The sequence below is a fragment of the Rana temporaria genome, chromosome 1 (assembly GCF_905171775.1).
Source record: "Rana temporaria chromosome 1, aRanTem1.1, whole genome shotgun sequence".
Taxonomy (NCBI): domain Eukaryota; kingdom Metazoa; phylum Chordata; class Amphibia; order Anura; family Ranidae; genus Rana; species Rana temporaria.
Window position 1 is genome coordinate 534,384,329 of NC_053489.1, and position 17,010 is coordinate 534,401,338.

General features: G+C 43.0%; 1 protein-coding gene across 3 annotated transcripts in view; it reads left to right on the forward strand.

Annotated features, from left to right (window-relative positions):
• The window catches only part of FNIP2 (folliculin interacting protein 2), a 94,916-nt gene extending 80,297 nt beyond the window's left edge, over positions 1-14,619 (forward strand). For all 3 annotated transcript variants that reach the window (XM_040332400.1, XM_040332385.1, XM_040332393.1), the window contains 5 exons: positions 30-1,290; positions 2,163-2,319; positions 4,605-4,805; positions 12,619-12,734; positions 13,969-14,619. In XM_040332400.1, the coding sequence (XP_040188334.1) occupies positions 30-1,290; positions 2,163-2,319; positions 4,605-4,805; positions 12,619-12,734; positions 13,969-14,047 (1,814 nt within the window). In that variant the 3' untranslated portion in view covers positions 14,048-14,619. The remainder of the gene's footprint in view (positions 1-29; positions 1,291-2,162; positions 2,320-4,604; positions 4,806-12,618; positions 12,735-13,968) is intronic.
• The last annotated feature ends 2,391 nt before the right edge of the window (positions 14,620-17,010 follow it).

A 17,010-nucleotide genomic window follows, 5' to 3' on the forward strand; every position in this document is an offset into this window, starting at 1 on the left:
ACAACAATTTTATCTATTTTGTCCTATAGGAGACCTTTACGGGGCTATCGGATCTCCAGTTAGAATGACTCGAACTGTTGTGGTTGGGAAACGCAAGGAATTAGTCCAGCGCATTCTCTACATCCTCACTTATTTCATCCGCTGCTCAGAACTACAGGAAAATCATTTGGTGAGGGACCGGGTCCTAAAGAGTGGCGAACAAGTGGTACAGGGCAGCAATGTCACAACCTCTCTGGAGAAGGGAGAAGTGGAAGAATCTGAATATGTGTTAGTGACTGTGAACAATGAATCTGCTCTGGTCTCTCCTTCGCTACCTTCTAATGCAGACTCAGGGTGTCCTACAAAAGCTAATGGATCTGAGACTTCTGACCCTTTCTTAAAGGTGTACGGGGAAAATTCTCTTCAAGTAGAAAGTGACAACCAATCACCATCAGAACAAGCTAGCAATGACTCTGTAGTGATTAACGTCTGCTCTTGCAGAGAAAATACAACCCTAATTAAAGAAGCCAAAGTGGAAACTTTGGTTTCAGTCACAAGAACTCCAGTCTATAATTCTGAGGACTCCCTTATTTCACAGCCTATAACATCCCAAGCTAAAGGAAAACACTGGGCCAACAAATATAACGACATGGATACTTCAGTGAAACTGACAGACTGGGCAAAGGAAATTCTGTCTGCTGATAGAAAAGGTGAATCTTCTCCACCACAGAAGGTGACATTTAAAATGGGCTCTTCCCCTTCACCAGACAGTGATTTGGAACTGTACAGAAAGGACCTGGAGGGAAATGTTCAGTCGCTTCAATCTGACTCCATACAGCCATCTGCACCTAATCGCACACTTGCTGCTCTCAGAAAAAAGATTCTGTGCTCACGAATTCCATCTTGTGAGGAAAGTTCTAGTATATTTGATGAATATTTTGTGGAGGGAAACCATATTCAAACAAATACAGTAGACAGCCTTCCACCTCACCCCTTATTATCAGAAAAATGTTTTGCTTCTAGTGATTTATCTACAGCTAACTGTACAGGTACAAGTATGGAAGACGAGGACTTGATTGGTGCTGCACAGGCAGGGTCTGGTATGTGCTCTGGTCAAACAGCCTCTTTAAATGTCCCCTGTGGGGATCAAGGCATAAGGACTGAAGTCAGGGCAGTGGGAGACATTCCAAGGAATGAGAGCTGTGACAGTGCTCTCGGCCAGAGCGATGAAGAAGCAAACGCTAGTTACGTCATTTCAGAAAATTGGGACCGTGGTGATCATGATGCTGAAGTGGAACTTCCACTTCCCAGGTAAGGACAGTGTCCGAAAATTCTTGTTCCTGTTTTTTTGTCTTATAAATATACAGTTTATAATTTTTGAAGTTTTATAGTTTTCTGAGTTTTTTTTTAGGAATTGCTGGGGTTAGAATTCTGTAATTGTGTGGTACAATACACTGATGGTGCATATGTAACTGCAGACAATCAGGTTGATAGGCAGACTAGTGGAAGTTTCTGGCTAATATGGGCTATTAAACACTAAAGCTGACCGCCATACATGGTCGTATTTCTAAAGAATTTTTGTGCGTTATGTGATCTGATGGCGCCACCATTGATTTTGAAATTTGGCCAACCAAGCCTTCAATTTCACCTCCTGTTGCTACAGAAAATAGTTTTCGTGGCTGGGAATCCTTTTTTTTTTTTTTCTTTCCAGGAGTTTTCTTTTCTTGTGCATTTCTTTTTCGATTTACATTTCTCGCACGATCCTCCTATCATTGTTTTGTTTAAAAAAAATAAATAAATTGCAACACACCCGATTACTTAAATTCCATGGCCGCACGGAAATCGGCTGTTGCTGCAGCCCACTAATGGTGCCGAATTCGACCCATGTATGGCCTGCCTTAGGGGTTGTTCTACTAAAACTGTAGAGTGCAAAATCTGGCGCAGCTCCGCATAGAAACCAATCGACTTCCAGGTTTGTTTGTTTTTTTTCTTTCAAAGCTTAACTGAAAAAGCTGAAGTTAGAAGCTGGTTGCCATGCAGAGCTGCACCAGTTTTGTAAAGTAACTACTATTTCTTTGTGCTATAGGGCTTATCTGTCTTTTTTTTTTTTGTGTGTGTGTGTGTGTGTGTGTTTTTTTTGTAATGGAAATTGAGCGTGCTTATGTTTAACTTGTATTCCTTAGGTCAGACGTCATTAGCAGCCCAAGTGTGAAGAACTTTGGGAGGTCTCTATTTGGAGGTTACTGTTCCACATACATGCCAGATCTAGTGCTTCATGGGATTGCCAGTACTGAAAAACTGAAGCAGTGCCTCACAGCCAGTCTGGCGCACTCCACACTAGTATGTTCTGTTTATACACTAAACTGGTATTATGAGGGGATTTGTTTTGGCTTTAGAATTTTCTTGCAACGCTTGACAGGTTGAGGTCTAGATATATAATATTACTTGGGATAGGCTGATTTCACCATTTGCAGTGTACCTCCTGATTGTAGAGCCCTTTCTGGTAAAGATGAGGGATGCTGCATCCACTGTCAGTTCAATTATACTGTGTGAAGTAGAGATACAGAACATTGTATGTAGCTCTTGCTAGGCAAATGCCTAAGGATTGTAGGCAGAAACTCTAGTGTACACAACATAAGCAATAACTGAAGTTCTGAAATGTCAGGATTGTTAGAAATGTTGACATTCGATTGTTTCTGTGAATAATACAGCTGTGCTTTATGAACAATGTACGAGCTGAAATATATTGGCTTTTAAAGGTTAAAAAAATATTGGAGGTTATTAGATAACCTAGTAACCTCAAAGTTTTTTGTGATTATTTGGAGGTGCACATGCATCTTGTAAATGGAACGTGGCAGGGCTCAGAAAATATATAGGACATCCTTGTGAAAAATTTGTGTCTAGTGTTATAGCTTTAAGTCCAGCAAAAACGTTTTGGGTTTTTTGCACAGGGTGGTGAAGGGTTAAAGTGGTTCTAAATCTTCAAGGTTTTTTACCTTGATGCATTAGGGTAAAAAAACTTTAATGCAGCAGGATCCCCCCCCCCCCCTTATTCTTACCTCAGCCTGGTCCGATCATGTGATGTGTACAAGAGCAGTGGCTCTCACCGCTCGCTCCCTTCTCCTTGGGCAGATTGACAGCGCTGGCCAATGGCTCTCATTGTACAGTACAAGGCACAGGCAGACTATTGATACACAATGGGTTATTTGCATATAGTTTCAGGTGATTGGACACATCTAGATGGATCTTAACTTAAAACTGCCGAAGGAGGTTTTGGTCACAAGGTTCTCACATGGGCTCTGAAGTGTTCGGTTTGCCCCATTGTCGCCCACTCTTACTATTCATTGCTTGGATATGTCTCATGATTTATGAATATTCTGCCTGTATCATGTACTGTACAATTTAAGATAAAGCAGAGTTTTGGACTTGGCTGTAAATGCCATATCTTGGAGTACAGGGCACGGGCCACCCTACTTTCCATTCCTTGGTTTGCTCCCCATTGCTTGCTACAGTACCAAGGGCTTGGGTTACATGTACGCGGGACGTTTTTACAACCTCTCCTGAACTATTTAACTTGACCGATAGAAACCCACGTAGAATCGTTTAAAAAAATATATACTTTTAAATGGAAAAAAACGGCTATAAACGAAACGCTACTAAACGTGGGTTGCTGCGTTTAGAAGCATTTGGTGCTTGAAAAGCCTCTAAACTTATCTTCCTATAAACGACCCTGTGTACATATACACATAAGATAACATTGAATAAGTTCGGGGACAATTGAAAAAAGCGCCCAACTGCCTCTGAACGTCCGTTTTAGCAGCAGCAGCAGTGTACAATGGGGTCTTACAGAGAGGATCATGGTTATAGGGGAGGAGCCAGGGGATATGTACTCTAAAGCTGTGTCAGTGTCCAATGGCCTGAAGGTACATACCCATAATACATGTTGTATGAATATTCTGCCTGTGTCCTGTACTCCAGGATATAGAACTTACTGGTAAGCTAAAATACTTTTTTAGGATTATTTTAATGGGGTTGAATATGAGTGTTTGACTTAAAGCGGAGGTCCACCTAAAAAAAAAAATATTAAAAGCCAGCATCTACAAATACTGCAGCTGCTGACTTTTAATAAATGGAAATGTATCTGTCCAGCACTCCCGCGGTGTCGGCAGCTGAAGCCGAGCAATCGCTAGTCTCTCGGCTGTCCCCTGCCACCATCCTCGGTGAGGAAATCGGGAAGTGAAGCATTGCGGCTTCACTGGCCGGTTCCCTACTGCGCATGCGTGAGCGGCGCGATCTCACTGGTCCCCGCTGTCTCCTGGGACCAGTGTGTTTCCCAGAAGACAGCGGGGGAACGCGACAGGAAGGGGCGTGAAAAAAACTGTATTGTACAGGTATCTGCACCCCCCTCCCCCTGAAAGGTGCCAAATGTGACACCGGAGGGAGGGTTCCGAAAAGCGGAGGTTGACTTTTTGTGTGGACCTCCGCTTTAACTCTAGGTAGTTAAAGTGTGGTGGTTTGGGTTTTTTCTTTCAATTTGTGGTTGCCTTAAAAAACATTGACCCATATATAATACATGAATAAAGTGTGTAATATGTGTGTGTGTTTTTTTTATTTTTTTTTTTTAGCACCCTGTGTTGGATGAACCTCTTGCAGAAGCTGTATGTATTGTGGCGGATACAGATCGATGGAGTGTCCAGGTTGTCAGCAGCCAGAAGACCACTTTGGACAACAACAAACTTGGCACAGATGTCTTGGTGTCTAATCAAGTGTGCAGCTTGCTTCAGACCATTTTACACCTGTATAAACTCAAAACCCCACCTTTATTTGTAAGTATCTGACATTATAATTAGCATTTTGCAGGAGAGTGGAAACTGTATAACCTAACACCATTTTCAGAGTCACGTGATTTCTTTATTTGCAGTTTTTATTATCTGAGTTCTGCTTGTTTCTATCGGGTATGGTTGGGTGCTCTCCCATTTCAGCTAAGGTTACTCTCTCCAATGCCTTCTTCAACAGGCTCTATATCTGTTTAACCTGCGGCCTCAACCCTAGTACATACGGCTCGAATGTTGGGTGGCATCTGCTGGTTCAATAGAAAACGGCCTATATTCGGCACATGTGTACTGAAGCTGGTCTGATTAAAATCTGAAGATTTCGTTTAAAAAAAACAAAAAAAAACTCTTCCCTATGACCTTCAGTTGTTTAGAAGATCAAGCAAACCTCCACCAAAGTGCACTCGGCAGAGGAAAAAAACATAGAAACAAAAACACCACCACCAGGTGAACCAGGTTGACCAGTGAAAAGCAGAATAGGGTGGGAATATAGACGCTGTCCTGGAAGGTTCCTGAAAATACCGTTTCCGGTAAGTCTAACAGGGGTTTTCCCCCACTCACCTTCCAGGACAGCTACTTGAGAGGATAATCAAGATTCTATACCTTAGGGAGGGACAACTGCCTGAAGCACTTTCCTACCAAAGGAGAGGTCCTGGCTGGAAAGCATCTGAACTCTATAATGTTTGACAAATGCATGAGAGGAGAACCAGACAGCAGCTTTAGAAATTTCTTCCCATGATGCCCCCACTCTTTCTGCCCATGATGTAGCCATGGATCTCGTTGAATGAGCCCTAATTCTAGAAGGAGGGATACGACCTGATGCTTTGTATGCTTCACAAATAACTTCACTAATCCCCTAGCAATAGAGCTTTAAGACGCTTTGAACCCCTTCTTGGGGCCACAGAACAATACTAACAGCTGGGAGGAACTCCTTAACCCACTGGATTTCTCTAGGTAAAGCAGAAGACATCTCTTTATGTCTAGAAGACCAAACCTTTCTCCTCCACATTCTTGGGAGAGGTACAGAAACTAGGCAGGGCTACTTCCTGGGACCTATAAAAGTTTGAAGATACTTTGGGCAAATAGAAAGGATCAGGCCTAATCACTACCCTGTCCTCTAGAATCCTCGGGAAGGGGTCTTTACAGGAAAGGGACTGCAGATCAGAAATCCTTCTTTCTGACGTAATGACCAAAAGGAAGGATATTTTCAAGGAAATTAATTTCAGTGAAGCCTCATGCAAAGGCTCAAATGGAGCCCTTGTTAGAGCATTTAACACTAATGACAGATCCCAAGGAGGCGAATGCTTGACGACCCTGGGAGCACGTCTAGACCTGGCTGAAAGTAACCTCATGACTAAAGGATCATCTGCTAGTCTCTTGTCTGAAAACACAGAGCCGTAACCTGAACCCTAAGGGTGCTGACAGATAATCCGTTCTCTACTCCTTTGTGCAAAAAATCTAATATACAGGGAGTAGAAAAATAATCTAAACCGGATTTCCTTTGCCAGAAAAAAAAAAAGTTTTCCATAGATTCTCCTTGTGACCGAAATTTCGGCTGTCCAGGATAGTTTGAATAACCTTCTCTGAAGACCCTCTCAACTGTAAGATGCGCCACTCCGCCTCCAGGCCGTCAAATGGAAGGTCTGAGGGCTTGGATGCAACACTGGTCCCTGATGGAGTAGATCCTTCCGATCTGGTAGGGGCCAGGGAAGATCCACAGAGAGGGCCTTCAGAGAGGAAACCCAACTCCTCCTGGGCCACCAGGAGGCAATCGGAACCACTTCTGCCTGATCCTGAATAATTTTCAGAACTACCAAAGGTAAGAGGGAAAAGGAGGGAAGGCGTAGGCCAGAGCAAAATCCCACGGGAAGGAGAGCATCCGTCCGCTAGGACCCTGTATCTCTCTCCAGTAAGAAAAACGCTGGCAGTTTTCTGTTGAGACTGGAGGCAAAAGATCCACTGTAGGAAGACCCCATCTTGGCACAATCTCCTGGAACGTGTCTTGATACAGCTCCTAACAGCTGGAACTGGCGCTCACTCGGCTCAGATAGTCCGCCAGCGTATTCTCTGATCCCCTGATGTGGACTGCTCTGATTGAGGTGACATTGATTCCTGCCCAGGACAGAATCTGCTGTGTCAGCATTAGAAGTGACTCCGAACAAGTGGCCCCTTGCTAGTTCAGGTACGCCATCGTTGTGGCATTGTCTGAGAAAACCAATAAGTCTTTTGAACAGACCCTCTCTTGCAGAGCCAAGAGAGCTTTTCCCACAGCTAGTAGTTCCCTGAAATTTGAGCAACGGCCTGCCTCCTCTGGCAACGAGGGTTCCTGGGCCTGCCAGTCCTGAGAGTGCGCACCCCAGCCCCACAGACTGCATCTGTAGTAACTTTAACTGGAGCATGTTGCACCCAGTTCTTCCCTCCCTGCAGGTGTTCCCGCTGCTCCCACCAGGAGAGATTGAGAAAATCCTCTTTGCAGCTGTACCAGCTGATCTAGAGAACCCTTTCTGCAATCCCAATGGCGTAAGAGAAACGCCTGAAGGGGTCTGGAGTGTAATTGGGCCCAGGGCATCCCTGGGATGGCTTCAGTCATAAACCCTAATAACTGCATGATACACCGAAGAGAGGTCTGCGGGAGAAAATTGAAGGCCTGCACGGAGAGAAGTTTCAAAATGTTCTCTTTGGGAAGAAAATTACTTCTGGGCAACAGTCTATTAGATAACCCAGTATGCTCTGGGAGGGCACCCCAAAACTTCTGTTGGTTGACCTTCCACCCCAGTTACTGAAAGGTCCGCAAGACCAACTGCAGATCCTGGAGAAGGGACTCTTTGTCTCCGGCAAAGATCAGAAAATCGTCCAGATATGGGACAATCGATACACTTTGCATCCGAAAAAAAGGCCATGACTTCGGCCATGATCTTTGTAAAAATTCTGGGGCAGATTGGAAATAAGCATCCTGAAGATCCAGGGTTACCATGAAGACCCCTGGCCACAAAAGATTTCTTACAGAATAAATGTTTTCCATCCGGAAACATCTGTAGAGAATAAATTTGTTCAGGATGCTTAAATTGATGACCATACAGAAGCTGCCGGAGGCTTTTTGAACCAGAAAGACTTGGGGGGGGGGGGGGGGGGGGGGGGGGGGAAATCCCTGGAATTTTTGATTTTCCGGAACAGGAGATATAACACCCTCTGTTTCCCACACGGAAACTAGATTCAACATCGCTTTCCATCTTGGAGGTAAGGTACCCCTCCCAAGATTTAAGCCAGCTAGCCTGTCTGGCTGAATTAATGAGAGCAGACTTCGACTTAGTTGCAATTTTTTCCAGAGTCCAGCTGCATCCGCCAAGAAGGCAACTGATTTGGCAATGAGTGGGAGAGACTCCCTAATCTCCTCTTTGGGGGTGTTGGATGAAAGAAGATCATCCAGACGCTGAACCCATACGTCCAAATTCCTAGCCAAACAGGTGGAAGCTACAGCTGGACCCAAAGATAAAGCTGAAGCATCCAAGGCCTTGCGCAGCAAGGAGTCGGCCTTCCTTGCTCTTTAAGGACCCCCGAGTCTTCAAAAGACAGGTCTGACCTGTGACATAAGGGCATCTAGCCTAAGACATCCAAAGAAAGTCTGCTCAAGCTCAGACTGAAAAGGAAATCTAATTTTGTGCCCTTTAGACTGGAACAACCTCCTTTCAGGTTCCTTCCACTCCAAAAGAATCCTATCTCTAAGTGACTTGCCCCTGAAGACCCCTATACTTTTTATCCTGTACAGATTGGATTTTCTGTGGCATCTCAATCTGCTCCGAGGTATATATTGACTTTAAAAGTTTTTCAATATCTTCCACTGGAAAAAGATACTTTGAGCTACCCGCCTCCTCCTCTGATGCGGAATCCCCATCAGATCAAGAGCTTGGGTTCTCCCCTTCTACCAGATCAGAAGTATAGTGCGAACCAATGGTTTCGGACATTAACAGAGGAAGGGGTCAAGCTGAGGCTGAAGGCTCTTGAGCTATGGGACTAGATTAGGAAGGTCCCAGTCCTGCTACTCTGTCATTAAAAGACCGGAAGGAGGCTACAACCTCTTTCATAGAAGACATTAACTCTTTCAAAGAGGTAGTCTCTGACCTAGCCCTAGATGGAATACAATCCTCTCAAAATAGTTTAAATCCATCAGAAAGCCTGGCCCTACAGTTTCCACATTTCCTTTTCACCGGCAGAAACAAGAACCATAAGCAAAGAAGGTCCATACAAAAAAGGTCCCCTGCTGTATAAACACAGAACAAGGGCTTACCTTGGAGGCAGTATGGGACTCGGAGGCTGCCGCTGGTTCAATCCTTAGACCTGTCCTCAAGCTCCATAAGGCGAGTGAAGATCGGTCGGAGAGAGAGGCTGCTGGAGTCCTGCTAAAATGCGCCTGTCCAGCGTTTCAGCAGACTGTTCCCCAGGCAGCATGTCCTCAGTGTACCACGCCGTGTTCCATATCAACACAGTGCCGGAAAGTGCATCACGTGACTTTCGGTTCCGGCGCCATCTTGCCGCGTCACTGGAAGTTCTCCGACGCCATCTTGGTACACCTCAACGAAGCATTAGGAGGAGGACAAGGCTTCCACACAGGCAGAGCTTGGGGGAAAAACCTGAAGGAAGTTGCCACCACTTTCACCAGGTACCTCCAAAATGGGGAACCCTTCTGGCAGGAAGTACAGGGACTAATACACCCAGGACTAGGCCACAGTACTGGATGATGCCAGAAAAGGGGGGTCCGCCAACCACAGTTGCCAGACCTAGGGATAACAAAAAACATGTCTGTGCTCCTGGAGTGTCTGGAAACAGAAAAACAACTGAAGGTCAGAGGAAAGGGAGGGGCCTTTTAAATTGTATCTGATTTGTGTTTCCTGTAGAGGGTGGAGCCAATCGTCTCTCAAGTAGCTGTCCTGGAAGTTGAGGGGGGGAAAAGGCTGTTACTTACATTTAACTACATTGGGAGATCTCGCAAGACTTATATATATATATATATATAAAACAGATTTCTAGTGTCACAAGGGCAATGTGGGTGGGTTAGAATCCTAGGAAGCATGCAAAAGTTCAGTCCTAAAATGGCCACCAGGAAAAAAGCATTGGAGAGGTGAAAAGTTATTGGAAAAGAAACTTTCAATGGAGACCATTTTTTTTTTTTTGTTACATCTTGCAGCCTTTTACATGGTGGATTTACTTTCTTTGTGACACTCTGGAAAAAGCGCTTAATGTACCAATAAAGGATGTCCCCATCCTTAATGACCCAACTAATAAGCGATCGGAAAGCCCTTTCCAGAGCACTGTTCTTACTGGTAGGTCCTGCTTAACACCTGATCCTGGCTGTGACACTACTTTGCAAATCATGTCTGACTATTCTAAACCCCTTAAAAGATCTAACAACTGCTGTGGTTGATCCCTTGAAAAGGTGTAAGGCACTTTGGCTAAAGTGCTGGACTGCTGAACCTTTGCGCAAGATGTATTCTGTCTGCATGGCCTTCACATTCTCTTTGGACCATGTCTTAAAAACAGTATCAGGGATGCTGATGGTGTCAAAAGCACCCATCTTCCACAACAGAAGATTCTGGATCAAGGTGTGATTAATTTTTTTTTTTTTTTTGCTGTGGCAGAATGGTTCTAGGGGCTTTACTCCAACCCATTCACTGTTCCTAAATTGACAGGGCACATTCCCCTCATCTTTGATCTCAAAACTCAAACAGTGAAGAGGTCTCTCGCAGATAGCAGGCCTCTAACTGATCAGACGTTAGAGGTTCAGGTGGATCCTGAAGCTTCAGAAATTGTCCCTGGAACCGACTCGACGCATCGCTTGGTATCTGGGTCCAGTCATGAACACGTCTTAGGACAGAGTCCTCCTTTGCCAGTTAAAAAATAAAGGGGGAAAAAAATGTATATGTACAGTTGTGCTCATAAGTTTAAAAATTTCAGAGAATATGTATAACACAAACTTTTCTTTCACTCATGGTTGGTGTTTGGCTGAAGCCATTTATTATCAATCAACTCCTGACAGACCCTTGCATCTTTCATCCAGTGCTGCACAGCGCTTGAGGCAATTTAGTTTGCATTTGTAGCGCTATACAAGTTACTCACTCACGTTTCTGGATTCTGAGACATGGGGAAAACAAAAGAAGTGTCAATGATCTGCGGGAAAAGGTAGTTGAACTGTGAAAAACAGGAAAGAGGTATAAAAAGGCATCCAAGGAATTGAGGATGCTAATCGGCAGTGTTCAAACTCTAATCAAGAAGTGGAGAATGAGGGGTTCTGTTGAAACCAAACGACATTCAGGTGGACCAACTAAAATTTTTCAGCTACAACTGCCAGAAAAATTGTTCGGGATGAAAAGAAAAACCCACAAAACTTCAGGTTCAACCCCTTCCTGCCGAGCGTACGCACATGTGCAACCTTGGCTTTTGGGGCCATACTGGGATGATAGCTGCAGGCATCATCCCAGTATCGGTTTTTTGAGCGGGTGATCGGCTTTCCAGGGATAACAACCAATGCGGCTAAACAACCAGGGATAACAACCGATGCGGACATAACCCCCCCGACCCAATCCATGATGTGCCACTTCCGGCACCTAGACACAGACTGGAACGAAGCTGTAAATGGCTTTGTTCCAGTCTCCTGAATGTAAAGACGGAAGCAACGTCACAACGTCACTTTCGGTTTATTCGGCTGCCAATGGCGCCAGGTTAAAAAAATATACAGTATTCAGAATCGCTGGTTTCGGCGATCTGAATACTTTGAAGTGCAAAGGAGGGATTGGAGGTCTTTTAGACCCCCGATCCCTCCATAAAGAGTACCTGTCACCACCTATTACTGTCACAAGGAATGTTTACATTCCTTGTGACAGCAATAAAAGTGATAATTATTTTTTTTTAAACACAATGTAAAAATGTTAAAATTGGTAAAAAATTTATTTTTTAAAGCGCCACTGTCCTTGCGAGCTCGTGGAGCAAAGAAAACGCATACAGAAAGTCGCGCCCACATATGTAAACGGTGTTCGAATGACACATGTGCGGTATCGCCGCGATCGTCGGAGAGCAATAATTCTAGCATTAAACCTTCTCTGTAACTCTAACCTGGTAACCGTAAAAAAAATATTAAAGCGCCGCCTATGGAGATTTTTAGGTACCATAGTTTGTCGCCATTCCACGAGTGCGTGCAATTATAAAGCATGACATGTTTGGTATCTATTTACTCGGCGTAACATCTTTCACATTCTACAAAAAAACTGGGCTAACTTTACTGTTTCGTTTTTTTTTTGTTTGTTTTTTAACAGTCATGAAAGTGTATTTTTTACCAAAAAGTTAAGTTTAAAACCCTGCTGCGCAAATACTGTGTGACTTATAAAATATTGCAAAAATCGCCATTTTATTCTCTAGATTCTCTGCTAAATATATATATATATATATATATATATATATATATATATATATATATATATATATATATATATATATATATATATATATATATATAAAAAAGTGAGTGTTGCAGTGATTGCACTGGGGGGCAAGTTCAGGCACAGAGAGGGGCATGTAATGGCACAGTGAGGAATGTAATGTAATGGCACAGTGAGATTTGAAAAAGCCTGTTTCTGTCAGCGGTTCTGGCTACCCCTCAGCTTCCAGAGAGACTAGTAAGAAGGGGGTAGTCTTATACAGTGAATATATCCCAAAACCAACATTTTTCCTGGAAAATTAGGAGGTTGTCTTATACGCCCAGTCGTCTTATACGCCGTAAAATACGGTAATTTCTCTTGTTTTCATCTTTTACCCTTAGTGCGTGATGTATCTAGAAGACAAGTTACAGGAGCTGTATTTCAAGAGTAAAATGTTGTCAGAGTATTTAAGGGGCCACAAGAGAGTCCATGTAAAAGAGCTTGGTTTGGTATTGGGGTGAGTAATCGATAACAACATTCAGCTTTTACATGTTTGTGTTTTTTTGGGGTTTTTTTCATGCAGATTTCTGTTCTTTTTGTGAAGATATTTAGCATATGATATGCTCCCCATATAGAATGAGGAGGATAACTCTCAGAGCAGACTTTGCATTAAAATGCATGGCCCAATTATAATATCTGGGCCCCTAACCCCTGTAACGATTTTCTGACGGGAATTGTGTGATGACAGTCTGTTGGCCTAAAATCCGACCGTTTGTATGCTCCATTAGACCATTGTTGTGCAACTTTCCGCCGACAAATGTTGGATGTTGTGATGTCCTAAAGCAGGGGTGCCCAGCCTTTTGAAGAACAAGGGCCACTGAAGCGACTTGGTAACCGGTCGCGGAACAGGTGGATGACAGGTCTGTGTCTTGCGGTATATGCAGAGTGGACATGGACACTGCCCACGCTACTCTATGGACCCTCCAATTCAATCTTCCCAGATGGAAGGGAACAGATCCCCTTCTGTTTTTTTTTTAGCGGATTGGATTGGAGATGAGCGGGGGTAAATGGACACAGAGGTGAATGGAGGGTTCGATTGGGTCATGTGAAAGGGGCCTAAGGCTGCTTTCACACTGATGCGCCACATGCACCTGTGGCATTTTTCCATAGACTTCTACTATATCCTGTATGTGTGGTGCACTTTCTGAAAGTGCACCAGATTTGCCGGTAATAACAAAAGTCTATGGCTCAGTGCAAGTAACCCGCAGGTGCACTGCGCTGCACCTGTGGATCTGTTTGAAAGCAGCCCACTAACCACTGCAGAACAAATATGCCCATATATACACCGATTTCAGTAATAAACATACCTTTTAATAACAGTCTTCCATTCAGGTATCACCAGCTGTGGCTGTCTCAAACAGAGTGTATTTGGTATTGCTTGTGCTATACAGGAAGCTTTATTCACACAACTGATGCTCTGGGATGGCGGATCAGCAACCTGCGATCTCGGCTTGCCAATCCCCCATCTCAGAGCAGGAGATCGTGGGCCACATGAGAGTGCTCCGCGGGCCACTGGTTGGGCACCCCTGTCCTAAAGTAAAGACCATTTCTATGAATTATCATTTGACTATAGTACTTGTATTTATAATCTGTGTGGGGGTAAACCAAGTGAGGCAATATATAACTTTTTGTTGTGCTGTCTGTCACTTTCTTTTCTAACTACCTTTTTTATTTTTTCTGTACAAATTTAGGATTGAATCCAGTGACTTACCTCTGCTGGCAGCTGTGGCGAGTACTCATTCACCCCATGTTGCACAAATCCTTTTATAAGCTGCATTCTACTAATGGTCATTCCTTAAGCTGCTAAGCGGCAACCAATCAGAAGAGGGCCAGTGAATTGTGCTGCCGTTTCTTCCTACTATAAACTCCTTTGCCCCTCTAACCCCTAGGGGACACATTTAAAGTTTACATGAAGTACGAGGCATTATGGTGTTTCCCCCGTGGCCTTCTGTCGTTTCACAGGGAAGAATTGAGGAAAAGTCCAAAATTCTCAAACACTACAGAAACTTTTTTGACTCTGCATGCTTGTTGGGATTTTCTTCTATGAACGATGTATATATCTTTTCTGGTTTACTTTTTTTTTTGCTCTCACTTGGAGATTTATCAATTGAACTTTTACGGCAATGTGTTTACTAGAAAATGTATGGATTATAGCATGCTAGGACTGTGCTGAGCTGCTTTGCAACACAGACATAGGAACTTATTGTATTCTCATTCACCATCAATTTCTCTCAATTTCGGGCCATATAGTTATCAGTTGACTCTTGACAACTCTTGTAATCCTTTTGGCTGACACAAGTGGAATAATTTTGCATATATACAGTATAGAAGTTGCTATTTTCCTGGTTGGATGGTCATTGTTCAACTTTACTATTTAATGAATTATTGGGTTTATTTAAGTAGTGAATCTGTAGGAGAAACATGATGAAATCCAGGGAACGTGGGCCTGTTTTAAGTATTCTAACACAGTCAATGCTCCCAGTGCCTGATTGCAAGCTGCACAATGCCAATAGTATGCTTTCCTATGGCTGTGTAGAATCTTGGCGCTATTTGACAGTTCTCTTTCAGCCTGCAGTGTCGGCATCAGCAGTTCTGTTGCAATAAGTTTACTTTGCAGAGATGGTTACTTACTTGGAGCCTTACCTTTGACTGGTGCATCAGAGAATTGTATTGTGCATTCCCCAAATATCGTTCTGTGATTCACAAATCCCAGAAGGGAAAAGCACAATGGGGCACCACTACTAGTGCCAGCCAAATGTTTGGAAGCAGTCTGGCTGCCGAAATATGTTTCCCCTTACTTCTATACACAAGCAAGTTTAAATTCCATGAACAATAATGCTGAGCTGAAAGTCTGTGCATCAGGGTCCTAGTCCTCTATGAAAAGGAATGAGCTGTGGTCAGTTTGATGAAAATTTAAACCGTGGCCTGAAGGCATATTTAATATCCATCAAATCCTAATGCCTGTTATCGACATTTTACATGTAGGAGGCATGATGCTTCAGGTATTGATGCAATATTACTCATATATGCCAAAATCTGAATACCGTATTTGTTTTCTCAAAACCATCCCTTCCAGTCCTACCAAAATTGTGACTGTACTGCAAAACGAGGGACTGCTGATACTTGCACACATGGACTTAGGGCCAGTTCACACCACATGCAGTCCATGCAGTTTTTTTTTCTGCATAAAAAACACATGAAAAGTAGGTTATATGGTTTTCAATGTCATAGTTTACACCAGTGCTTGCAGTTCAAGTGCGTTCTAGTTCCAGAAAGTGGAACGTGATGCATTTTTCCTGCACTGGACTGTACTGGAAAGCTGTAAAACGCTTAAAAAATGCTTGAACGTACATGTCCTTAAGATGAAGAAAAGAGGAGAAAAAATGCACTGGACTGCACCTGGAATGCATCAAAAATGCATATGCAGAAAAGCATCTGAAACGCATCCGGACTGCATTTCTATGGTGTGAATTGGCCCTAAAGCTAGTTCTCCTGTTTTTTTTGGGGTTTTTTTCAGTAAACCCATGAAAGGACAGTAAACTAAGGTACATATATGAAATATGGTACAAATAAAATGTGAGGTACAGTAAAAAAAAAAAATGCAGTATATTGGTGGAAATTATAATATTTATCAAATCTGTATTGTACTGTTCCTTTCAAGTGCAATAAAACCAATATGCAACTTCAATTACCATCACCTTAAAACCGAAACAAATCAATAGCTAAAGTGTTACCACGTTAAATAATGTTATCTATCGGTCAATGTGAAAATATTATCATTTAAATCCCATTCAGGGTCCACTGTGCAAAAATGTTGTGTGTCAGTACACTACGTGGAAAGGTTCTTCACTGCCACCAACCACTTACCATGTGGTTTGACCCCTTATCAATGGAGGTCTCTTGGTGCTTGGACTCACTCAAATGGCTCTCAGGGCACTTGTTTCAGAATGCTCCCACTAGTATCAATCTCCACATCTTCCAATAAGCAACTTCCAACATGCAGACAGTGTCTGGACGCTGGTGGAGCTCATAATCTCTCTGCCCGATTTTGAATGTGATGCACAAAATATTGCTGTCCAGGTCCTCAGTCTCAATCACATCCTCCTGGGGCGACTCCTCTCTCGGATCTACAGTTGTGACAGAGTTGATTATTGGAAGACTTGTAGATCGATGCTAGTGACCATTGTGAAGCATGTGCCCTGTGAGCCATTTGAGCGGGTTTAAACGTTAAACGACCTCCACTAACAAGGTGTCAAACCACATAGTAAGGAGTACAGCTATTGTGTTGGTGGCAGTGAAGGAACCTCCCACGTGGTGTACTGACTCTTTCTTTAAAACTTTTTGCACAGTGAACTTGGAAAGGGACATGATTTAACCTTTAAGATATTTTTATTTTTAATTTTTTTTTTACATTAAATGATGGATAACACCTAAAGTGTTAACACTTTAGATATCCAATTGTTTACATTTTAAGGGTATGGTAATTTTATGTTTTTATATTGGTTTTTATTGCACTTAACGGGACAGGACTATACATGTTGAATATATACATTTTTTTTCAACTGTTTGTGGGTATTTTTTGTTGTCGGCTGTTTTTTTTTTAAAGGGATAGCCGTTGGCAATTTTTTTTTTATTATTACACTCATAAGGTGTAATGGGTATTTTGTAGATAATAGTTCTGCTTTAGAGAAACCTTCTCAATCAGATTAGGATATTATTTTGCATTAGTGCAG